The sequence below is a fragment of the Chlorocebus sabaeus genome, chromosome 25 (assembly GCF_047675955.1).
Source record: "Chlorocebus sabaeus isolate Y175 chromosome 25, mChlSab1.0.hap1, whole genome shotgun sequence".
In the NCBI taxonomy this organism is placed as follows: Eukaryota; Metazoa; Chordata; class Mammalia; order Primates; family Cercopithecidae; genus Chlorocebus; species Chlorocebus sabaeus.
This window is the reverse complement of record NC_132928.1, coordinates 71,608,764-71,634,918: the sequence shown is the minus strand read 5'-3', so window position 1 is coordinate 71,634,918 and position 26,155 is coordinate 71,608,764. Positions and strand designations below refer to the sequence as shown.

At 43.2% G+C, this 26,155-nt stretch overlaps 1 protein-coding gene across 1 annotated transcript in view; it reads right to left on the bottom strand.

Annotated features, from left to right (window-relative positions):
• KCNK1 (potassium two pore domain channel subfamily K member 1) overlaps positions 1-25,780 on the bottom strand; it is a 53,228-nt gene extending 27,448 nt beyond the window's left edge. The window contains exon 1 of the mRNA XM_007989821.3: positions 25,343-25,780. Within this exon, the coding sequence (XP_007988012.3) occupies positions 25,343-25,697 (355 nt within the window). The 5' untranslated portion in view covers positions 25,698-25,780. The remainder of the gene's footprint in view (positions 1-25,342) is intronic.
• Positions 25,781-26,155: the final 375 nt, after the last annotated feature.

The following is a 26,155-nucleotide window of genomic DNA, read 5'->3' as shown; positions in this document are numbered from 1 at the left end:
GAGGAGTCCCACCAGGTGTGTTCTGAACCTGGCTCATGCGTAAGAAGGAACCAGAATTCAGGCGCTCTGCAGGAGGGAGCTCTCCGGATAAATCCCAGGAGTACAAAAGCAAAAATACGCAAACATGCAAACCACAATGCCACGTTCATGAGATGACCAATTGCCTCAGGTTGTGTGGTTTTTGTTGTTGTTGTTGTTTTGTAATTGAACAGCTTAAGAAGCATCCACTCTCTTATGATATTAATGAGAAAGAGAATCAAGTATTTGATACCAATACAGAAAGAATGTTCAATGCTTTGTCAGACGTTAGGATTCTTCTACTTTACTCTTGCCAAATAAATGAGAAGGACGCGTAGAAGTGAAAAAGAAGGTATTGCTTATGGGAAAAATGGATTCAACTAGGCAACACAAAAGTCAGAAAATCAACCCTTCTCATATCTAATCAAAATACACAGGAATACACTTTGGTTCTGATATTCACATTCCTAAGACATATCTACAATTTATCAAACAATTTGAAATGTTGCAGATTCTTCAAAGAAACACAGGACTAGATCCGTGCTCTTGTCTTATGAAAAATATACTTGTGGAATCAAAAAGCAAAGATCATTTAAAAATGCAAAACAGGATATTAGGGGCCAAAAGAGTGGTTAAAAATATGCTATATAAGAGAAAGGAGAGCAAGCACTGTGTGAGGTCAGTTAGCCCTTTCTTTGGACTTTGTCCTGATTCAGGATCATATGAGTGAAAAACTCAAGCCCTGTATAGCCATCTGTTCTTTGGGTGCATTAGGACTGGAGCCCATCAGCCAGGGCAAACCCTCACATGGGTGCACAAATGTGGAGAGAAGACTTCCAAAGACTTGGATCAGAGGAAACTAATCATCCCTAGGCTTATTTTTTAATTTTCCCAAACAATGAGTGTTATTTGTTTTGTGGACATTTACCCCGAGGTAGCGGGAAACATGTATCTGCCACTTCCAGACATACACACTACCCCTCAGAGCCAAACGTAGGAAGAACAAGCTGCTCAGTAGAATCACATGAGTTCCTCCCTTTCCAAAAATATTACTTTCTGGCATAAAACATTTTCCTGCACATGGACGGCCTCACTTAGTCATTGAGTCCATCCATGGATGCAAAGCTGGAGTGTTCATCACATGCTGTGGGTCCTCGGTTGGCTCCCCACAGCCCTGCACCTGTGCAATATGGCCACTCAGCCCCAGAAGGACAGCCCGGGGAGCTCAAGGGGAGGCCCTGAGGCTGGTGTCACCATGGCCATCACTGCTGTGCAGCCTACAAAATTGGTCAACGCTTTGCTTCACGAAACTGCCGCAGGGCAGAGTTTACTCTGCAGTGCTCCAGTCCAATCAGGCCTGGGGAAGAAAAGCATTCTCCCTTCTGCAAAACCCTCATTTCTCGAGTTGACAATTGCATTCTTTTTTTTTTTTTTTTCTTTTTTAGGTATTGGTTATCAAAAAACAAGAGAAACAAGGAAAAGAGCCATTTTAAATTTTCAATTAATTAAATTATTTTTACATTTAAAATTAAAAAAAGTTTTTCTCCTGATAAAACCATCAGACCCTTCTTTGTGGGACCTCCGGAAAGAGCATCAGGTGGCCTCACTGTCCAGGGCAGGAATACTGGAGTCGGGAGAAGAAGGAGCTCCCTGGTCCTCCCAGTTTTAAAGATCTCACATCAGACACTTATTTGGCTTTGTTTTTAACCACTTAGGACATATAAGCTAACAAAGGTGAATATCCACACCAGTTTTTTACTAACGTTATAAACAATGCTCCCTTCGGATAAACAACATAACAAAAATAAATATACCAGAAGCAGGAGAGGATAACCCTGCATTTTTTTTTCATTTTTCCATAGCCCAGGACATTGTCAAGCATTCATTTCTGTAAATTGCATGATAAATATTAAATATTAAATATAATACTAAGTCTTCAAGCTGTCTATCCCTCTCCCTCCACAACCCATTGAGAATCACTGGTCTTAAGGGTTTTAAATATTGAATCTATTCAGCCCAGTGAATAGAACTATTTCAAATGTAAAACGAGTTTCTTGCTCCTCCAATGATTGAATTGGGTTTGCTCTCAACCCTCAGGTTCCCAAAACGACATTACATTCTAACATTCCATTGCACCAGAAGGCAGAATTCCAATTTGTAGGTTTTACACAGATGACAACCTCATCACTGGTCACGTCCTTGGGAAGACACCAGAGCCATAAAAGGGCTTCCATCAAAAGGCTGGTAATTCTGTCTTTAAGAAAAGATAAACTTGCACTGCTAAATAGAAAGTTTTAATTTGAAGGAGCTGAGAGTCTAGCTTGAAAGAAAGGACGGTGAACACTGAGAGACAGGCAGAAAAATTGGTATGTATATTGGTGAGTTTTTAAAAGTCCTTTGTTTCTAATTTTCCTTACATTCTCACCTTCCTGAGGAAATGGATGCCAACTGACATGAGCTCTTATAGAAACCCACCAGCACATCTCCCATCCATAAAAATGACCTCAGTCTTCTCCTGTTTCTGATGACAGCTCTCTTCCTGGGTATGGGGTCTTAGCCCCATTCACCTGCTCAAAAACACAGCCCAGTAAGCCTGCCTTCTTTCCATAACCATTACTGCTCTTCCATCTCACCATCTTTTTTGTTTGTTTGCTTTTGAGACAGAGTCTCGCTCTGTCACCCAGGCTGGAGTGCAGTGGCGTTACCTCCGCTCACTGCAAGCTCCGCACCCCGGGTTCACGCCATTCTCCTGCCTCACTCAGCCTCCTGAGTAGCTGGGACTACAGGTGCCTGGCCCCATGCTGGGCCAATTTTTTGTATTTTTAGTAGAGACACAGGTTTACCATGTTAGTCAGGATGGTCTCAATCTCCTGACCTCATGATCCTCCCTCCTTGGCTTCCCAAAGTGCTGGGATTACAGGCATTAGCCACCGCACCTGGCCCCATCTCACCACCTTAAACACCATCTCTTGATCCTCCACTTCCCTGCCACCTACTGCCCATTCTCCTGTGACCGTTTGCAGGACAACATGTAGAAACCATGATCCCCCTGTTGCCTTCAGTTACTCCCACCTCTCTCGTGATCCCTTGACCTCCAGGACACCGCAATCACCTGTTTTTACTATGACATCACTAACCACCCCCCAGTCCTCTGATTCGATTTCTCCCTATTCAGATATCTAATGTGAGGGAGCCCAATCCCACACACTCAACTACTTCTTCTGTATCTCCACTTGGCCGTCACACGGGCATCTAAACTTAACACGTCCACAGCTGAGCGCCTGGATTTTTTTCACTACCTCCCAACTTGCTTCTACTGGGGTTTAGCTCCTCTCAGTCAGTGGCACCTTCATCTCACTGTTGCTCAAGCCAAAACCCTGCAGCCTCACTTATCTCTTGTTCTCTCTCTTTCCCTCATTTCCAATCCACCAGCGAATCTTACTAGCTCTACCATTAGATGACATGCAGAATCCACCAATTCTCGCTCTCCTGCTGTAGGCCAAGCTGCCGAGATCTCTCTGAGGATTACAGTAACAGCTTCCCAGCTGGTCTCCCTGATCGGCCCCCAGCCTCCCATAAACAGCAGCCACAGCAACCCTAAGAAAACAAGGATATCATGTTCACTCACTTCAACTTCACTCGCTTACAACAAAACCTAACGTCCTTATCAGGGCCCATAAGGTCCTATATGATCTGACTTCACTACTTCTGTAACCTCATCTGCTACGACTCCCCACTGTTTATTCAGCTCCTGCCACACTGGCCTCTTAGCTCCATACTAGGTATACTCCTGGCTCAGGGCCTTTGCACGTGGCTGCCACCACGGCCTGAACAGTCTTTCCCCTATTATGCATAGAGCTGGCTTACTCACCAACTACAGGTCGCCTACTCAGAGAAGCCTACCCAAGACGCTGTATATAATATATCAACGTTCTCTTCGATGCAAACTTTATATCACCTTTCACTGCTTTATTTTCTCTTAACACTTATTTTATGTAAAATATTTTATGCTTTATTTATTTATATTATGGTCATTCCTGCCTTCTGGAATAGATATTATATAGCAGGAATTTTAGTGTATGTTGTTCCCTGATGTTCCTCAGCATCTAAAAACCTGCCTGGCACACAGTAGGTGCCCCCAAAATATTTTGCCCAAGTATGAATAAATGAACCAACAAATGATTGAATAAATTTCTTTTGGCAAAAACAAATTCACACCTTAGTTTGAAAAAAAAAAAAAACCACATTATTGGCTTATGACTTATTAACATGTTATTAACTAAATCATATGTAAAGAAGTATTACAATTTCAAATAAAAAATATATATAGTTGTGCTGTCCTACTGGCTTAAAGCTTCCACGTTTATTCAACAATTCAAGACCATGAAAAGCAACAAAAACGTGATGGTCTTGGAGGCAGATTCCAAGCTGCCTTTAGGCAAAGACTATCTGCTGTTTATCATCATATTTCAAGCCTAGCAGAGACAGGCTCAGAGTGGAATTCAAAATATATGTGTGACCTGAATAAACACTAAATATGGCTTTTATTTTCTAGTTAAATATCATTATTTATTGTGCTGCTCTGGGGCGACTATACCCTCAAGGGATATTCTCCATCCAACTGAGTACATACATAAAACATTTATATGAAAAAGATGATAATTTTTCCATTCACAAATTCCTTTTAACAGAATCTTAAAGTAGTTTCTAAAATAATAAAAACAAAACAAAACAAAAAGAAAACACTTGGATATTTACCTGTTTTAGCTATTAGGAAAATTCTATTTTAAAGAATTGGCCTAAGCAGTCCATAGGTGGGACTAGAGAACTATTTATAAGTAAACACTCTTCTTTCTTTTGGAGTTGGGCCAAGGAGTAGAAGAAGCCTTGAGTACAAGTGAGGGTTATAATATATATCAATTTAACTTTGAAAAGACACGATTATTTCTTTGATGAAGTGTTCTGTCTGGACATAATGACCACTTCATACTCATATGCCTCAGCAGGACATACTGGCCAATTGAGAAACTTAATCAGGCTTCTGTCTGCTCCCAAGAGATGATCTTGCTTTTCCTTCAGCTTTTCATTAAGTGATTCTAAGGAAGTATAAGTGCATGATCATTAGCAACAGAAGTTTCTCTAGCGACCCCTATTACTAAAGAATAACCAGAGCACTTAAGAAAGCTACAGTCACTGTTGCGGGGCATGTGGTGGGCATAACAATCCCATGAGCCCTGCTTAGAAAAAAACTCTGCCCTCAGCCTCGCTGACGCTCTCCAACAGCCGACGCTCTCCAACAGCCGCCCTCCGGGACCGTCTGAGCACTTGGGTTTGAGTACCTGTACTGCCACTTCCAGCCGCCGCACATTACACAGTCATTTATGAATGCATTATCTGGCCTCAGATTTCACATCTGTGGAGCAGGGATCATTAGTTTCTGCCCTGTTGTCCACACATAAACGTTTTAACTACAAGAGAAGTGATGTTTGTGAGAGCAGTTTAAGAACCTGAAAAGCTATACCAAAATGTAATTTTTTTTTTTTTTTTTTTTTTTTTTTTTTGTTAGACGGAGTGGCTCTGTTGCCCAGGCTGGAGTGCAGTGGTGAGACCTTGGCTCACTTCAACCTCCACTTCCTGGGTTCAAGCAATTCTCCTGTCTCAGCCTCCCAAGTAGCTGGGATTACAGGCACCCACCACCACACCCAGTTAATTTTTGTATTCTTAGTAGGCACAGGGCTTCACTGTGTTGGCCAGGCTGGTCTCAAACTCCTGACCTTGTGATCCACCCGCCTCGGCCTCCCAAAGTGCTGGGATTACAAGCCTGAGCCACCACACCTGGCCCCAAATATAAATATTCTTATTGTGTGTGTCTATTTCTCATAGTCCCCTTCTCATCGTAGCCATTGCCAAGCACATGTCTTCATAATATTTTGTATCCAGCTATTAATAAATGAATAAATCAACCACTGCTATGTTGTGGATGTGTGACTATGTTAATTTCACTCCCTCCTTATACTAAAGGCTAATCTACCATTAATGAGGCATAATGTTTTCTTCTTAAATCATGTGCTGTTTGTATCTCTTCCTTTAAAATCTTCTCCTCCAACCCCAAACAACCACCAAAAACTATCCCTCCTAAAATGAAACAAAACATGGAATTTTAGACATTGGAAACTGCAATACCGAAGCTTGTGTCCTTTTCAGAGTGTCCCTAAACACTAAATAAATTTAGTATTTTACAGGGCATTAATCAAGATTTTAGACATATTAGCACCACAACTTTATTTTTCTAGAGAGATAGGCCTATTTGATAACAGGACTTCAAATTTCACCTTACAAAATTGGTGGTTTAGAAATGTAATGAAATCACATATTCTCAGATTCAAGAATATTCCTTGAATCCTTCAGAAAAACAAACATTAAGTTCATCAGGCTATCAACATTTCCCAAGAACATTATGTTAATCTACCTTATTTTAACGTGCTTACCTACATGAAAATGCTCTGCAGAAGAACCCTGTAATACATACTCTAATGGAGCTTTCTTCTAAAAATGTGGTGTGTTCTTTTTTGTTTGTTTGTTTGTTTGTTTTTACATACTTTGACAATTTCATACCTGTCAGAAGAAGGCAAATGGCAAATCCATCTAGTATGGGATAGATTTCTCAGGGTCATAAAAGAAACCAGTATCACTTATAACCTCCTCTTCACCACCCATGTTTCTCCAGGCTCTCGTTGCTATTTTCATACGATTCACTCACTAAAAATCAACACCGTTATCATTGAAATGGCAGACAGAAGCAAACCCAAGTCAACAAAAATGAACCTCGTCTTTGTAAAGGCCAAGGAGGAAGATCTGGTCTGGAGCTGCAGGCAGACACAAGACACTGAGAAAACAGGTTTCAAAACATTTCTGAGAATAGAAAGGATGCTCTCCTTCCAAATGTCTTCACATGAAAAGACTACCTAAGAGATGGGATGCCCCAAAAAACTAAGTCCTGAGAGCTGAACCGCTAATGAACCTGATGAGGGAGAATAATGGGAGGACAAAGAAAGCAAGAGTTGTCAGTCAGGAAGTTGCACACTGGGCTCCTTCTGAAAAGAGGCACAAACCCACGATCCTCAGGAAGAACAGCCAGGACCTCTAAGACCAGTGAGTGGACAGCAGAAGCACCAATGAAGGGAAGGACAAAGAAGTCACATCCAGTGTGCAGCACACACTATGTGGTCATCAGGTGGTAGCAATTACTGGAATCACTGAACCAGAGCTTCCTGTGAAGCCCACACAACAGAGGTCAAACCACCGCCAGCACAGCCAGCAGCAGCATCTACACTGAATCCTGACAAGAACTGTTGGCAGCTTGCGAAAAAAAGAAAGAAAGAAATCCAGTACTGGTAGGGTTGTGAAAAAATGAACCTTGAGGTTCATTAGTTCATTAATTGACCTTACCATCCTATCTGGTCAAAACTACTAATAAAATATTCTCCCCGCTCTATCCAGTAATTTGGTTGCTTGCATGTCAAAACTTATTAGCTTCAAATTAGAGCTCATAGTTTTAGGGAGAAAAAAAGAGTAGAAAACAGGGCAACGATGTTAAAGTGAATTCATGCAGAACCTGTCATCAAAGAAATCATTAACTTAAGCAGCAGCCTGTGGCAATAAAATGAGAGTTCCCTGAGCTGGGTGGACAGAGCACATATTAGCCCATGCTAAGAAGCTTTTTAGTCAAATGTCCTATTCCCACTTAGCAGAAGACAGCGCGATGTTTTCCTGTTCCAATAAGCACAGCAGCACGCATATGGAACAGGGAACAGACAGCGCGATGTTTTCCTGTTCCAATAAGCACAGCAGCACGCATATGGAACAGGGAACAGGATGGGTAAATTTTGTCATGGCATCTTGGGCAACTGCTGTCCAACTGACTTTCAGGGCTACAGCCAGGTTGAACTGTGAGACCTCTGTCGAGCCTAATGCAGTGGTTCCCTCTGATCAAGCCAAAGAGGACCAACCTAGAAGTCAGTCTCAGTCAGGGACATTTCTGGATGAAATACCTCCCCCTACCTCTGCATTTAATGGGAAAAGGATAATTACTTGCCTAGAAAAAAAGCAGAATCTATCAGCATGTAATGAGATCCAGCATTACATAGGAACAAGGCTAATGTGTGAAAAGAGTGAGCACATTTCTTTAGGAACACACAGCTAAATCCTAGCTCAGCCTCACTGCACAGATGAGCAAATGAGTGGAGAATGGAAACACTTGAAAATAAATGAATGGTCTCACTGTGTACCCTGACACACGCCACCTTTTTAGACTTGCAGAGTAGAGATGATGAGTGAGGGTAACTTTAGTGCACTCTTAGAAGGCTGCTTTCAAAACCATCACGTCTACAAGCAGGGAGAAATTCAGTTAGATTAACGGCGAGCTCACCTACTGCACATTCTTCAAGATACCAGGACACAAACGAGAATGAACATTTTTTGCTTTTGAGCTGATAACCGTCGAGCTTAAAATCTTATCATGAAAGAGAAACATAAAGAAGCAGGCCTAATTAAACTCTGTGTCTCAGGGCAGTAATTCTCATTCTTCCCCAACAGTTAAACAGGAATTAGGGGTTCAGTGAGTGACAACCTTTCATGGGCATATCCTGATGTTGTCAGAACCCTGCACCTGGTGGCAAAGGGAAACACAATAATAATCGGTCACCATCACGCCTATTTGAGTTAGCAATTACCACGTAAGTATAAATAAAATAGACAGTGGATGATGCACAATTTTGAGAGCCAGAGGTGAGGCATGGTCTTTTCCTTGTCAGAACATGTAAGAACAGAAGTAAGGGTGACATTATTATAGGGCTCGTACTCAACCTACTATAATTGTTTTAAGTAGTTCTTTTGGAAATGCTAATATCTACCTCTCTCTTTTGCTGCAAATGAGCTATGTATCAAGTTTCTATGGTGCTCTCACTGCTCTGAGAGTGCACTTGACCAACGTGACCTGGAGAGGGAGCATTTCTGACGTTGACATTTACCAGAGTGGACCCTCAGAGGTTAGATGACAGGTTATTAAGAGATTGAAAGTCTCATCAACCTGGCTTTGCTTTTCAAACGTTTCCACATACCTGTGTATCTCCAGACTTGGGCGTGAGTGTGGAAGTGCTTTGGCTAAAAGAATCACCTGCACACATGTAGGTTCAATATGGGACCTACTTCTTGAGTTCACAGCTTCTAAATAAAGTAACAAGAAGGAGAAGAAGACTTTGCAAGTGTGATTCTGTGTGTAGTTAAAAAAAAAAATCCTATCTGATGAGGAAGAAAACAGAATCAAAGGTCTGCACTTCTGAGCATTTCTGAGTTTTCATACAGTAGTTCTGTCATCCCAACTTCCTTGTCAAGAATGGACTTGTAATATTAGGTGCCCTAGAGCAAAAATGAAAATATTAAGAGATTAAAGAGAAGCCAGACATCCTTAATCTGAGGCCAATGTGCTAAGAAGTTACCTTGAACAATTACAAAATGCAAAGAATTGTGCAAAATGTAAAGAACTGTGCAAAATGCAAAGAATGGTACAAAATGCAAAGAATGCCTATTTCTTTTAAAGATGAGAGTAAACTAAAGCTTAGTTAAGTTACAACTCAGTGACTTAAGAACTGAACTGAAGTTGGAGTTTTGCTCTGAACAAAATAATGTATTTAAAGCCAATTAACAGTATAAACACGGTTGGAGCGACTACTCAAATGCTTTCAAAACTGTTTAGAAGTACCCATTTGTAACCAACTGACACAGTAATTACAAGCAGTATCCTACAGGTACTCTACCCTTGAGAGCTTACTCATCATTTTATGGCTGAATCCATGAGAATTCAGATGGTGGAACCAGCTCCCATTGCCCACCTCTCAGAAGAACACCCAGTGTCTGGGGTCGGGCCGGCCCACACAGGTGTCGGGAGGTGAAGAGACACAGAACTGGAGTTGTTCCCTTCTATATCCCCTGCCGCATACACACCCAGAAAAAACTTACACTCCTACATACAGCAACAACTTTGCTACTCACCCAGGCTTTCTAGTCTGGTTTGGGTTGTGAAATTCTTGGTGCGGCCATCCAGGGCCATCTCCCTCTTCCCGCCATGCCCCAGGACCAATGAGTTTCCATTTCTGTCCACCTAGGAGCTGTCCATGACAAGCTCTGCCCACGGCTTTCCTTCATCCCTGTGACTACGGAGCAACACACCCTGGGGATCCTCTGGTCAGTGCTATCTCTTCTTTCGTGCTTGTGTTTGAATGATGGAGAAAGCTCGGCACTCTGTTGCCTAACTCCGGCTTTCCCTGTTTTAAGCCAGGCTGCAGGACAGGCTATTTATCACGGTGCAGGACCAGGAGCCTACAGTGGCTCCCCATTTTCTACCGACTCAAGTGCCAGATCTGCTTCCCACGTCTCACCTCCACCTTCAGTGCCTGTCACCCGCTGCTGTGTGCCAGCAGGGAGCTTCGGCTCTGAGAGGCTGGCACCCTCACGGTCTCTCTAAGGCAAGGCTGCATTCCACTTCTGGATGCGTGTGTTGAGCATATGTCTCTTTCCTTAACAGCCCTCTTCCCCGGCACCACTCTACCTAACCTTACCCACGCTGCCTGTTTATCTCAATGCACCTCCTCCGTAAAGCTTCCCTGACCACTTCAGCCATCTCCGTGTAAAAGTCCCACAGATGTTACCAGGGGTCCCATACAATTCAACAGTTAGGTCTCCACACCCTATGCAGCTTTCTGGGACTTTCACATTTCAGTCGAGTCTCCCCAGCTGGCTGTGGGCTTTTGTTTTTCAGTGAATATCCGTTTACAGTATTTTTTAATGCATCCCCACATGTTGTGATGTACTCAGTAAATACTCCAAAGACCTAGGATCATAAAATGTTAGAGCTAGAAGGGGGTCTTACTTAGCCTTTTCATTGTATAGATGAAGCAACTGAAATCTGCAGAAATTCACACTGAATTTTTGTCTGAAGAGAACCCAGGCCACCAATCCCCAGTTCAATGCTTTCACACTTCCAATCCACACATTCACTTCAGTCTGTGTAAGGTCATTTAGTATCTCTGAACATAAACATTTTCCCTAAAAATAATTCATGATCCTCACTTTTCACTACATTAGTTTGGGCTTTTAAAATTTATTATTATTATTATTTTTTGAGACAGAGTCTTGCTCTGTTGCCCAGGCTGGAGTGCAATGGTGCAATCTCAGCTCATTCCAAACTCCGCCTCCCAAATTCAAGCGATTCTCTGCCTCAGCCTCCCGAGTATCTGGGATTACAGGCACCCACCATCACGCCTAGCTAATTTTTGAATTTTGGTAGAGATGGGGGTTTCACCATGTTGGCTAGACTGGTCTCTAACTCCTGAGCTCAGGTGATCTGCCCGCCTTGGCCTCCCAAAGTGCTGGGATTACAGGCATGAACCACCATATCTAGCCAACTTTTTAAATTTTTAAAATTCTTTTGTACTTTAGGTTCAGGGGTACGTGTGCAGGTGTGTTACTTGGGTATGTTGCGTTATGGTGAGGTCTGGGCTTCTCATGAACTCACCACTCAAACAGTGAACATAGTACCTGATGGGTAGTTTCTCGACCCTGGCCCTCCTTCCACCCTTCCCTCTTTTGGATTCTCCAATACCTACTGTTTCATCTTCGAGGGTTGGACTTTTCAATAGTATTAATTCAGTCTGATAGCACTGATGACAATTTGATTTGCCAGCTCCATTCCCCAAGCCAGTGATGGTTATGAGGAAATGCTCCTGTGAAATGGCACTGCCCTTAGCTGCGTTTGTGTAGAGACTGGGACACTGAAGACAGACAGAACAAATTCCAAGGACACACACACTCCACCATCACTGGGTCAATGCAACACAGCCCAGACATCCGAGTATAGACGACTAACACAAGTCAACGCACAAAACATAGTTCTGAGTGAAGCGAAAGAGAAAATCTAGACAGGCAAGTTCAGGTGCCAAACATGTCTTTTTAGCCTCATTCAGATTACAAATAACAGGTGTTCCACCAGAGTTGCCGAAAGGGCAAATATCGCTTTAGGTCATGTCCCATCAACTACTAACAGAAATTTGCTTTTTTGTGCTCCCCAACTTTCTTAACATTTTAGGTTTTTTTCTTTCTTCCATCTGGGTTGGTTGCATTTTCAAACATCAGCTGCTCTGCGGTGGAGGGGAGGGTGAGATGGGAGTAGCAGTGGATGACAGATTGTGGATCCACACAGCAGCGCTCTTCCCTGCTGTTTGGGGGTGAGAAACGGCTCAGCTCATCCGCACCCGCCCACCCTCCCACTGCGAGGTGCATCTGCTGGAACTGGCCCGTGGGCGACAGACTGTTTTTCTGAGATGGCTCGTGTCAGAGCACTGGGTGGCAGGTAGGTAGCGACGTGGGCGCTTTGCTACTCAGAATTTCTGAGTCAGAATTTCTGAGTCAGTCTGACACGTAGGCAGCTGCAGAACAGGCTCTCCAGGTTCTTTAATTAACTTAATCCATCTAACCATGGTCTTTAAATAATTAAGTGCCTTGGTAACCCGTGTTCAAACATTTGAAGAATGTTAGTTACCACCATGTTTCAACCTTTCAATTCTAGTTTAAAACACCTTATTTTTCTTCTTGTTATTTATAAGCTGTGACTTCTTTAAAAATACAGTATTTGAGGGGAAAAAAAAGAAGATGTTTAGATGACCAATAATGAGCACGGAGCCAGCCCTGTTATACTCATGGGATCATTTCAAACAGTAAAGCAACAATGCAGTAAAAATGTAAATCACTCAGGTGTTTTTCCGAGAGTCACACGAAAATCCTCCCATCATTACAAACTGTAAAAACCGTCAATTGTTTATTTGAACCTGACATACTCCTAAAATGTTTAGATTGCTTGTGAAAAAAAAATCATGTTTCACTTATTTACTTCCTAAAAACAGAAACCACCTAGATTCATTCTTTGATGCCTTTATCTAATATTAGCTACTCCTTAAAAGTGATATTTATTTATTCTTTGAATTATATAAAATATAATTTTTATTAAACTATTACGTCAAATACTAAATATCATACTGTTAATTTTAAGAAAATATGAAGCAAATACTTCTTTTTGGGGCTTTTTTTTTTTTCAGTTTCCCAAATAATCTTTTGTAATATTAAATTAGAAAACAATATTACAGTTTAGGTACTCTTTCTTAGCCTGGAAGTATTTAACACTGTTGTTAAATGTATTCATTAAATGGCAGATCAGCCCAGGGAATTCACATTCTCAATCTGAATGACTTCTTTCTTTTCTACTTACTAACATTCGATTTCTCCTTCAAGGTCAAAATCAGATATCACCCCCAAAAGCCTTCTTCAGCCTCTGCAGTGAGTTAATTGATGTGCGTGATCCAGCATGACACCATGGCATGCTGTACCAACAGAAGGCACTGTCACCTACACTCCAAGTGTGGCTCTCATCACGCCCCATTAGGGTTTACTGTGTGCCTCGTGTAGACAGATCCTCCTGGACACCCAAAAGGGATCTCAGTTCAGCAGGTTCCGGACCCTGCTCCAGATTCTTTATCCAGCACCTTCTCCTTCCATGGCCTTCCTTCGGTCTATAAAGAAGAACCACATTGCCAGAGGCTCAGGCCAGAAACCCTGGGGTCATTCTTCACTCTTCTTTTTTTACCCCTCACATCCAATCTATCAGCAAAGCCAGATGGTTTGGCCAACAATATGAATCCAGAATCTGACCACTTCTCATTACCACTTTTCTCAGTCACCAACAGGCATCGGCGGTCCAATGACCCCCTGGGTCATTGGAAGAGCCTCATTTTACGTCTCAGCCTCAGCCTTGCCCTCCTACACCAGCCAGAGTGAACACATTGGAAGAGTCAGTCAGATTGTGTCAACCCTTTGCTCAAAATCTCCCGGTGCTTTTCCCCTAGCTCAGATAAAAGCCAGATGCTTTGCAGTGGCCTGGGACATCCTACAACATTGGCCCCCTCCCCTTCTTCCTGACCTCATCACTCCCCTCTTACTCAGCTCCAGCCACAGTCACTTTCTAGTTGCACCTCCAATAGGAGCCTTTGTTCTGGAACACAGCTTCCCAGAAAACTGCATAATGCACTCCCTGCCTCCTCTAACTCTTTATGTAAGTGCCATCGTCTCGGTAAGGCCTTCACGGACAACTTTATGGACGACTGCAATCCTGGACTCTGCCCGCCTCACCATAGACTAATCACACACTCCCCATCTCCTTTGCTCTGCTGTGTTGCTCCCGAGCACCTATCACCACCTAACATCCTGGGCATTTCCCTTAGTTATCTCCTTGTTCACGCTGGAGCTCAGAAAATGATAACCCAAAATGAAGGTCCCAGAAGCAAAAGTTTTTCTCTGATCTTCTCCTGCCCTCCTCTCTCTCACCCCTCATCCTTCCCCGAGGCTAGCCATAAAATCTGGAATACCTCTTCCCCAAGGTGGATCCTAGAAACCAGAACCGTTTTCCCCAAAGCCAGGCATAAAACCAAAAAATACTCCTCTCTAACTTTTCCTCCACCTTTCTATGTAAAACTGGCCAATGAAATTATATGACCCATCTTGTTTGACTGTAGGTCATAAGAATCCTCATTCCAGAGAGGGTGCTGCCCCACACCCAGAAGGAAGGAATGCATGCTTAGAGAGACCGAGAAGATTCTAGATAGGCCTTGCTGGGCTTCCCCACTCAGTCTTGTAAGAATTAGATCATTCCCTTTTGGTCCAATCACATTTTTTACACATCTGTTTATCCTTTGTTGAACTTCAGCATAAAAGTGAATGGTTTCCCCTGCATTTTTGGGTCTTCATTCTGAAGGCTCCCATGTCACATAAACTATGATCAAGCAACTGTATATGCCTTTTCTCCTATTAATCTGCCTTTTATCAGTTGATTTTCAGTGAACTTTCAGAGGGTGAAGGAAAAGTTTTCTCTTGGCCCCTACAATTGTATCTCCCACCCCGACCTAGACTGACACAGCCAGGAGGACAAAAGTGATTTTTCTTTTTGTTCCCTGCCATATCCCTAAGTGCCTGTAGTAGCACCTGGTCAACCCAAGTGCTCCACAAACATTCACTGAAGAATGAATGCCTCTCTTCTCTTTAGATCACTTAGGGCCCTTTGTGGTGCACTGAGTACACATGAGGCCCCTCAGATATCACTGCTTTTATATGAATAGCTTCAGAACCCATTTGGCAATGCAGGCCTCTGTTTCCTCATCTAAGAATAAAGTTATATCTAAGGTCTCTTGAGTAGAAGTAACATCTTGAGAACCTTCTTCATTTTTCAGAAAAGGACACAGATTCAGACACATGAAGAAATGTGCCTTAAGATGCTCCTTTTGAGCACCTGTTGAGTGCTAGGGATGCCAAGTGAGGCCAAGACAGGTGCCATGGCAACTAGGTGCCAGGTGAGGCCACGTGAAGACAGATGTTATGGGAACCAGCAGGTAGAAAGCTAAGTGCTGTGGAGAAAGAGCAGGAAGGGGTCTGGGACAACAGAACCTGAAAAGAACCTGCTTCTCAGTAGCCCCAAGTCCTGTGTGTGCCTGGCTCAGCACGTCCTGGGGAGCACACTTTGCTGGGATAAGGCACTTCTGCCACCTCCCTCCTCAGTGCATACTTCCACTAAAGACTCTTCAGACTCTATTCAGATGAAATGATGAAATGATGAAACCGGTGGCTGAATAAGCCCCAAGAGGGTTCAGTGAAGCAGAGTGAATAGAGGACTGGGGCATCAACTTGAGTAAACAGCTTAACTCAGGTCACAGAACCCCCTACATAACAAGGGATGACCATAACAACTGGAGCCTCCAACTCCAACTCCAACTCTATTGATCATACTCAGAGATATGAAAACTAACATGTTTTACTCTCTCTAAATCCCTTAGAAACATTCTACCTGCTTTTGTTACGTTTTTTGATTCGAATAGTTTTAGGTTTACTTTCTTTTTTTGAAAGAAAGCTTTTTTGGCAGGGGCGGTAGCTCACACCTGTAATCCCAGCACTTTGGGAGGCTGAGGTGGACTACTTGAGGTCAGGAGTTCAAGACCAGCATGGCCAACATGGCAAAACTCTGTCCCTACTAAAAATACAAAAGTTAGCTGGGCATGGAGGCATGCACCTGTGGTCCCAGCTACTCAGGAGGCTGAGGCAGGAGAATCGCTCGAACCCGGGAGGTGAAGGTTGCAGTGAGCTGAGATTGCGCCAGTGCACTCCAGCCTGGGTGACAGAGTGAGACTCCATCTCAATAACAAAAAACAAAAGGTTTCTTTCTTCTTTTTAAAACTGACACATAATAATTTTACACAGTGATACCTCAATACATATAATATACAGTGATCAGATCAGGGTAATTACCATATCCATCATCTCAAATGTTTATCATTTCTTTGTGTTGGGAACATTTAATATCTTCCTTTTAGCGACTTGAAACTATATATTACTGTTAACTATAGTCATTCTACAGTGGTATAGACAACCAGAACTTATTCTGCCTATCTAGCTGTAGTTTTGTATCTTGTAACAAATCTCTCCCCATCCCCCCTCTCTGTACCCTTCCCAGATGCTAGTATGCTCGGTTTACTTTTTACTTCATAAAGCCAACCTTTTTTTTTCATGCTAACCATTTCCATTTGTTTTTGTTTTGTTTTTGTTATCTTCCATTGTTTCTTTTTGAAAAGATAATCCCAGAAGTTAGTATATTAGAAAAACTGTTTGAGATTAACTTTTTTTTAGCTTCCACATGAGTGAGAACATGTTGTATTTAACACTCTGTGCCTGACTTTCTGTCCTCTGAATGCACCAGCCATGATTTCACCAACTCTCTCTGAGTCCACTGGGCGCTTTCTGTCTAAAAGCCCTTCCATGGGTACTAACACGTGAGTCTCAGAGGCAGCAGCGGGCAGGCTTTTATTTCACAAAGTATGTCAACCCCAGTCAGAGGAGCTAATGCAAAAAGTTAGACTCTGATTTGGGATCAAGCAGATGGTAGGAAATTAAAAACACTATCAATGTCTAACCTAAGCCAATTAATCTCGTCAACATAACAATCAACTGTTTCATAAATTGAAGAAGACAAACATGACACCAGTAGAAAGTCACAGATAAGCCCTTCTGGTCTGATTCAAGTTCAGGGAGATAATCCCACAGTCCTTTCAGGTGCACAAACTCTACACCTCCAACTCTGCATTCTCTCTCTTCCTCCATTCAGCCTCAGATCAGGGTCATCACCTTGCAGTATGCTGCTGACAGACAGTGGACCACCAACTTTGAGGATCGGACAAAAAACAAGGGATCTATGCAGAAGAAACAAAGAAAGTCGGAGTACAAACTGAGGCTAGGAGATAGAAGGATCATGGGAGACAATAAAACACCCCAAAAGTTGCCTGCTTTCCAATAAAGGGACAACCTTTATCTCCTGCCATGAATAAGCCACCTGGGCATGACACAGTCAGTGGAGAACTTCAGCACCTTAGTATTTCACAGATTTGCCAATAATATAATTGGAAGATGTCTTTGGAGAATAAAACGCAGCACAGTGCAACTCTGAGTATGTCAGAGTGTATGAGGCAGATGAGATTTCTGTCCCTGAAACCAACCTTGTAGTAAGCTGAACCACGTGGAATTGCCATTTTTATGGGCCACAACAATTGAGGGTCGGCAATTCACATGCTCCAAAGACAACAGACACTCACACACAGCAACGGTCCAATGAGCAAGGTCATAAAACAACTTGCTCTGAAAGCATCAGAGTTCCCATTAGGGTACTGGTTCAATCAAAGATTCTGTTTTTGATAGGACTTATAGTTATGTCATAAAAGCAAAGACATCATTTCTTCCAAGTTATTGATAATAGTAGCAGTATCTTTCAGGGGCTATAAAATGACACCCACACACAGCAACAGTCCAATGAGCAATGTCATAAAACAACTTGTTCTGAAAGCACCGGAGTTGCCATTAGGTTACTGGTTCAATCAAAGATTCTCTCTTTGATAGGTCTTACAGTTATGTCATAAAAGATCATTTCTTCCAAGTTAATGATAATAGTAGCAGTAACTTCCAGGGGCTATAAAATAGGCATAGATAACAACAAATTTGTAATTAAAAAAAAAATCCAAACCTTCAAAATACTAAAAACTGATATGTTTTATAGACAGGTATGAGTTCACAGATTTAAACACTAAGTATCTGTTCTCTTTGACCATTATTGGGTGGAAATGTTTCTAGAATTTATTATATACTTCCCTGCCTTCTTAGGTAGAAGCATGCTGAGATATTTTTCTTGATGATTCAAGGACGTCGATTACTATATTGTGCCCTAAAACCATGATGCCCCATTCGGGTATATAAAATTGTTTGTTGCAAGACTAAAGACTTACAGATTCGTCTCTTGTCCTCCACTATTTGCGTGGTTTCTGTGCAACTAAATAAAACCTATTATGTACCTCTATATTAGTTTGCTAGGGCTGCCTTAACAAAATACCACAAGCGGGTGGCTTAAACAACAGAAATTTATTTTCTCAAAGTTCTGGAGGCTTCAAGTTCAAGATCAATGTGTCTATAGGCTTCATTTCTTTTGAGGCCTCTCTCTTGGCTTGCAGATGGCCACCTTCTCACTGTGGCCTCATTTTAACTTAATCACCCCCTTAAAGATGTTACCTATAAATGCAGTCACATTTTGAAATATTGAGGTTAGAACTTCGACATAAGAACTTGAGGGAGATGATCCGGCCCATAACAAGTTCCTATGCCCAGATGCTATCAAAGCTCAGGTTCTTAGATATACCTGCGTTCGAATCAAGACCAAGTCACTTCCAGCTTTGGGACCTAGGTAGAGAAGCTATTCAACCTAAATTTCTGTTTCATCCTCTGTAAAGTAAGGCAATGATACCTACATCTCATCAGTTTATTGCAATGCATGGAAAAGAATGTGTATAATAAACAATTGCCTGGCACATATAAAGGGTTCAATAAATGTTATTTTAAAATAAAATTTTAGTTTGTAATTTTTAAACTATCTTTTTATAACCTGCCATGTATACTTCCCCATAGCTGTGCCTTTCCCTCTGTAATCTATTATATTACAGGCTGGAAAACCAGATAATTAAACTTCTAGAATTAAATGTAAAGGCTCAAAATCAAGACCTGTGAATACAGAGCACAAACATCAGAATATGGGATTTTGGATCTCTCTTCTGGTGGATACAGAGTTTGCTTGTTTAATTTTATGTAAATTCTATAGTAGAGATAATATAGTATTTATTGCACATTTTAGATAAGATAATCACAATGTGAAGTGTAGCTTGTCATCATTAAAGGAAAAAAAAAAAGCAGTGACATAAATTGGGCCACAAATAAGTGACATCTGAAATAAACATTTGTTTTGAAAGTGGTCGGTGGTGATACATAATTTATTCAATGTTGCATACCACTTAAAACAACAGCATAAAGAAGGCTGAGAAGCTGAACTTTCTTATACAAAGTTTCCCCAAAGGAAGTGAAATACTCAGAATACTCTTAGCATATCTTTCAAGTATCATTCTGAAGCCCATGTCAGCAAACTTTTTTTGTCAGACAGTAAATATTTTAGGTTTTGTGGCCACATGGTTTCTGTTCAACTATTCAACTCTGCCACCTCAGCCGGAAAGCAGTCACAAATGATACAGAAACAAACAGGCGTGGCTGCACACCAATAAAACTGTGTTTATGGACAACGAAATTTGATTTTCAAAAAACTTGACTGTGACAGAAAATATTATTTTTCTTTTTTTTTTTTTTTGACCCAATCATTTGAAAATATGAAGTCATTCTTAGCTCAGGCAGCACAAAAACACGTCATGGGCTAGATTAGGTCCGGGGGCCCTAGTTTACCCACTTCGTTCTATTCTTTCTCCTCCCCTGCCCCACCAAAATGGAGTCTTGCTCTGTTGCCCAGGTTGGTGTGCAGTGGTGTGATCTTGGCTTACTGCAACCTCCGCCTCCTGGGTTCAAGCAATTCTCCTGCCTCAGCCTCCCGAGTAGCTGGGGTTAAGGCATGCAACACCACACCCAGCTAAGTTTGGTATTTTAGTACAGATGGGGTTTCACCATGTTGGCCAGGCTGGTCTTGAACTCCTGACCTCATGATCCACCTGCCTCAGCTTCCCAAAGTGCTGGAATTACAAGCATAAGCCACCATGTCTGGCCCATTTCATTCTATTCTAAAAACTCAACAAATATTTGTTGATGGTAACACATTTGTACTACTGAAAATAATTTGAAAACTAAGGATCAGTCCAGCATCCCCCATTGCCTCTTCCCATCTTCTTTATTTGAAAATTACCTATTTATTTGAAAACTACCTATGTTGTAGCAGCTCCCTACCCGCCTTAATCAAAAGCCACTGTACACCAAGCCCAATTAAGTTCACTTACTGAACACTTTCAATAGAGTTTCAATGTATCTCTTCATAAATAGGAATAAAGCAGTGTCCTGACTAAAGGCACCAGGGCTACCAATGACAGGAACAGGGGCCAGGCGTGGTGGCTCACGCCTGTAATCCCACACTTTGAGAGGCTGAGGTGGGAGATGGCTTAAGGCAACAAGTTTGAGACCAACCCAGGCAACAAAGCAAGACCACCCTCTCTAAAGAAAAATAAAAAAATTGGCCAGGTGCGGTGGTGCGCGCCTGTAGTCCCAGTTCCTCAGGAGGCTGAAGTGGGAGGATCAACTGAGCCTGGGAGTTAGAGGCTGAAGTGACCCATGATGGTGCCACTGCATTCCAGACTGCGTGAGAGAGCAAGACTATATCTCCAAAAGTAAAAAGGAACAGGTACTGAGCTGTCATGTGGATCCCACATTTACAAAGCAGCAAAAGGTACTAAAAGTTTGTATACTGCATGAATACAAAAATTGTACTTCTTCTTCTTTTTTTTTTAAGATGAAGTCTTGCTCTGTTGTCAAGCTGGAGTACAGTGGTGCGATGTCGGCTCACTGCAACCTCCGCCTCCCGGGTTCAAGCCATTATCCTCCTTCAGCCTCCTGAGTAGCTGGGACTACTGGCATGTACCACCACGCCCAGCTAATTTTTGTAATTTCAATAGAGACCATGTTGGCCAGGATGGTCTCCATCTCTTGACCTCGTGATCTGCCCGCCTCAGCCTCTGAAAGTGCTGGGATTACAGGTGTGAGCCACCGCGTCCGGCCAAAAACTGTATTTTTACCAAAGAGTTGTCACAACATGGCCTTGCTTTGGGGAATGAATAAAGAAGTAAACTTTAGTGAATCAACATCACAAGTTGTTCTTAAGGATGAATGACATGTCCAACGTTTTAGACGGTTACCAAAGTTTAATAATTATTTCTTACTCCCCAGATACCACCTGGACAGTATTTTCTCAATCCTTGAAAAAAGAAAAAAAAAAAAAAACCCACAGTATAAAAGTTCTGTGGGAAATTCTGCAGTCTATAATACCTCCTTTTTTTTTTTTTTTTTTTTTTGGTATACAACTCTTCTTTCGGAAAAGCTCAAAACTGTATTGCACTCTTTCCCTCGTTCTCATGTGATTCCTATGCAGACGTTGCTGTATCTTTTAGAATGAAGGGTGATGGAGTTCAGGGCATGTGACCCCCAAACAGGGCACCTCAGCATTTGAGAAAACAGCAGAAGCAGGAAGGTCATTCTCGCCTTCCTCTCAACCTTCTCCCTTAAAGCTCTGCCTTTCCTTTGAAGAAGACCCTCATTACAAGGGTCTATACCTTGAGAAAAAGAATACCCTATCCTTGAAGACACAGAGATGCCAAGGAAAATCTGAACAAATAAGCCTTACTAAATTCCTCCAGTTTATTAGCTTTTTAGATCATATCTTCCTTTTTTTTTTTTTTTTTTCTCCAAGACAGACTCTTGTTCTGTTCCCCAGGCTGGAGCACAGTGGCTCAATCACAGCTCACTGCAGCCTCAAACTCCTGGGCTCAAGCAATCCTTCTGCCTCAGCCTTCTAAGTAGCTGGGACTACAGGCACACGCCATCATTCTGGGCTAATTTTTTAAACTTGTAGTAGAGACAAGGTCTCACTCTTATTGCCCAGGCTAGAGTGCAATGGTGCAATTACAGCTCACTGCAGTCTTGAACTCCTGAGCTCAAGCAATCCTCCTGCCTTGGCCTCTCAAAATGCTGGGAGTACCTGTGTGAGCCACCGTGCTCAGCCAGATCATATCCTTCTGTTCTTCAATCATTCACCTACACAACTGTCCCTAAAAATACATAAGCTTCCCTGTTTCTTTGGGTCTTCATTTCTAAAGGCATCTATGTCATCTAAAACTTACATTAACTAAATGTGTGTGCTTTCATCCTGTTAATTTGTATTTTATTATAAGTTCCCCGGCCATGAATCTTACGATGAGTGAGAAATCTTTTCTTCCCTACAAAGGGAAATAAAGAGATGTTAAATTGTTTGCTAGAAATAATTCAGAGTCTTTGGCAAAGCCCAGAATGAGAAGAATATTGCTGAATTACCAACGTAAGCCTTCTTCCAAATAGACCATGAAGACTTTACTCAGTTCCTTCCAGAAATGGAAGTCAGTACATTCTGGGGTGAGAAGATTCTGACATAAATGCACTCATGGGCCTGTGTTACAATGATGACTACCAATAACAGCATCTTCATAATGCTCATTGTCAGCATTCTGGATAAGTCAAAGATTAACTGTACTGATTAATTGGGTAACAATTATTTCAGTGAGTTGCCATCAAAAGAACTAGAAGTGTTAAGAAAAGAAAAGAAAAAAAAAGCACAACATGTCTAATACCCACCCAGAAAAAGAAAAGGGATTGCAATTCATTTTATTTTGTTGGCGCTTTTCCAGAAAATATTTTCCTAGTAATGAAGCACACCAGCTTTACTCTAAAAAATTGTCTGTTTCCAGCAAGCAATTTAAAATATTGTTTGTTTCCAGCAAACAATTTAACATCTCTTTATTTCCCCTTATAGGGAAGAAAAGATTTCTCACCCATTATAAGATTCATGGCCAGGGCACCTATGATAATTTGAAGACTTTAAAAAACATCAAATGAATCAAATAATGGGTAATTATAATTTTGAAACCTTAAGAAATATCAAATATGTCAGATAATGGGACAGTACAAAGCCAACAGAACAGTATTTTTTATTTAGAATAGTTGTATTCATCTAGCAAGACTTCATTGATCTGCTAACTTTACAAACCAAGAGGCACCTTTTTCATTTAGTTTATCCTTAAATGCCCCTTGCACTGATTTCCTAAATGAACACTTGTTTTGCATGAATACAGACTTTCTTAGGAAATACAAAGCAATCTGAACACCAATAATAAGACGTCTATTCCCACCCCACCCCTTTCTTAAACAGAAACTACAACTTTTTCTAATTCTTTCCTGGGTAGAATATCTCATCTATACAAGATTATAAACAATTTTTAATATTTAGTTAGGCAATATGATGTTAAGACTATACATGAATCATGAAAAATCCCACCCAGAAAAAAGCAAAGCTTTTTCCTCGAAACTGTTCTTATTCTTGTTCTATCCTCACAATATCATTAGTAAGAAAACACCACACACTATAATCATCCTTTGAAATGTTTACCCAACATTGTGACCCAGTTGTAAACTCTGTAGCCCCGTGGAAACACTTACTTCTGGGAAGAATGAATGACTCTTAATATAGCACAAATATACTCCAAAGGAAAGGTATGGTGACTTCTAAATGATCTGAGGAACAGAGAGCTAGGTAAAGACAATGGAGGCAGAGTTACGAAAAGAAAAATTAAATTGTATTGGCAAGGGAAAAGGCATTCTTTGGAAAGTGAGATAACAGGTCTGTCTTGTCGAACGCTACATTTAACACAGTTTTTCAGATCTCACAATAGAAGCTAGAATTCCACTTCTGTTTATTTCAGGGTAGATTTACATCGGTTTACTAACTCACCCCAGACCTCTGAGTAATTGTTTCATGTGAGCTACATGAATAGTGTATTATTACTCATTACCAAGTCATTACCAAGACAATCAACAAGATATAGCCCAAAGGGAATTATACACAATAATTTGGATGGTGGAGAGGGGGTGGGGAGGAAAGAAGAGTTGGGAGTCACACAAAGAGACGTGATTCACCTGTAAACGTTGAGGGTAGGGGGTTACAAAGTGTTCCTGGCAGAGAAACCACAAGGCCCAGGTTCCAGGACGACACTGGTAAGTAGGAAGTGTGTGACCTTGTGCATGACGAGATGGATTGTTTCAAAGATTGGATCTCATAGATCAAAAGAAGTGACTGTGCTGAACGCTCTTTGAGATTCCTCCCACTGTCCAAATACCAATTGGTATCTCCACTCAGGGTATGTACCTTACTAGGTCCGGCTGGGAAAATTCGGCCTTCATTCATCTAATCTGGCACAGTGACCGAGCCCTGGGGCATGCGCCCGGCCTCATCCTTCTCCAGAGGACGCTCCTCCATGGCCGGGCGCCCCGCGGGTGAGTCGTGCGGGGACGTGGCGCTTTAAAGTTTATGAGAAGCCTCGCACACCTCAAGTTGAAGGAACTGCTGAATCAGGGTGCCCCCATTTAGTCAGATCTTAGGCAATCCTATGGTTCCTTTACTCTCCCTCACCCTTCCTCCTACACTGAAAAGAAACCGGATCGGCCTGTCCGCCCAGAGGTCACCTGGGAAGAGCAGAGTGATGTCACTCGGCTACCCCCAAAACTGCCTCCAAGGTACAAAAGAGCTGGAATATCTGTGCACGGTCCAAAGGGACGGTAGACTCAGGAAGGTGACCCTTTAGAAGGTATTATTACTAGACTGCACACTCGGCCTCTGGGATGGGGTGAGGAGGAAGGTGGTGAGTTTCCATCATCCCGCTGCCTTGCTGCCCGGCGGCCAGGTGCTGCTACACATTCCAACCCGACAGTTTGGCTTAGGGGACTGCGAAAAAAGAACTCAAGCGGAGGAAGCACCTGCAGCCACCCAGGCCGGAGTTAGGGACCACTTCCCCAGAGTTACGTGCTGCAACAACCAAGCCACGTCTGGAGCCACCTCTCTGGCTTCCGGCTCCGCAGGGCTTGCCCTCTCCGAGTCACCGCGGCAGGGGCCGGGGGCGCCGAGATGAAAGGGGAAGGTCGGAGGGTCGGGAGCACAGTGAGGGGAGGCGGGTTGGAGGCGCCGGGATGGCGAAAGATGGGGGGTGGATTGGGAGGGTCAGAGGGGCCTGGGGCGCCAGGGCCGGGGTGTGTGAGGTGTGGGCGAGGTGGCCAGGGGGCGCGCAGGATACCCTACCTGTGGTGGAGAGCACGGTGCTGGCGAAGAAGAGCGCGGAGGTGAAGTCCCAGTTCCAGTTGCCCGAGGCGTTGCTGAGCACCGACACGCCGTAGTTGCTGGCCTCCAGCACCCGGCCCAGGAACTGCTCGAGCTGCTGCTCGGACAGGCACTCGTGCTCCTCCAAGAAGCGCCGCTTCAGCTTGCGCAGCTCCTGGCGCAGCAGGTCCTCGTAGGGCAGCTCCACTGAGGAGAAGACCACGGCGCCGAAGACCAGGTACAGCAGGTAGCCGAGCACCAGGAAGCCGAAGCACCAGGCCGAGCGGTGCCGCTCCACCAGGCGCACGCACGAGCTGCCCGCCAGGGACTGCAGCATCTTTTCCACCGCCGCGGCCGCCGCCGCCGCCAAAGCCAAGGCCAACGCCGCAGACCGGCCGGAGCGCGGCCCACCGCCCCCTCCCGCCCCGCCGCCCCCGCCCCCGCCCCCGCCCCCGCCCGGGCCTGGCTCCCGCCCCGCGACCGCTCCCCCGCGCGCCTGCCGGCCCCGCTCCTCCAGGCTCCCTGCGATTGGCTTTCTCGGGAGATGTTTTTCTTCCTTCTTTTCCTGTTTCCTTACAATATAAAAAGCCCAGATGATGTGGCGCTGACGTGGTTGCCGGCTCAGGTAACCCGAGAGTCAGCAGAGACCGCGCGCAAACTTGGCCAGAGCGCCAGGGCTGGGCCGCCGGGGCCCGGGACGCACCGCCCACGGCGCGTTTTCCAGGGGTGGGGCGGGCGCTCGGTGGCGCCTAGACCCCGACCCGACGCCACCACCTCCTCCCGCTCCCTCCCTCC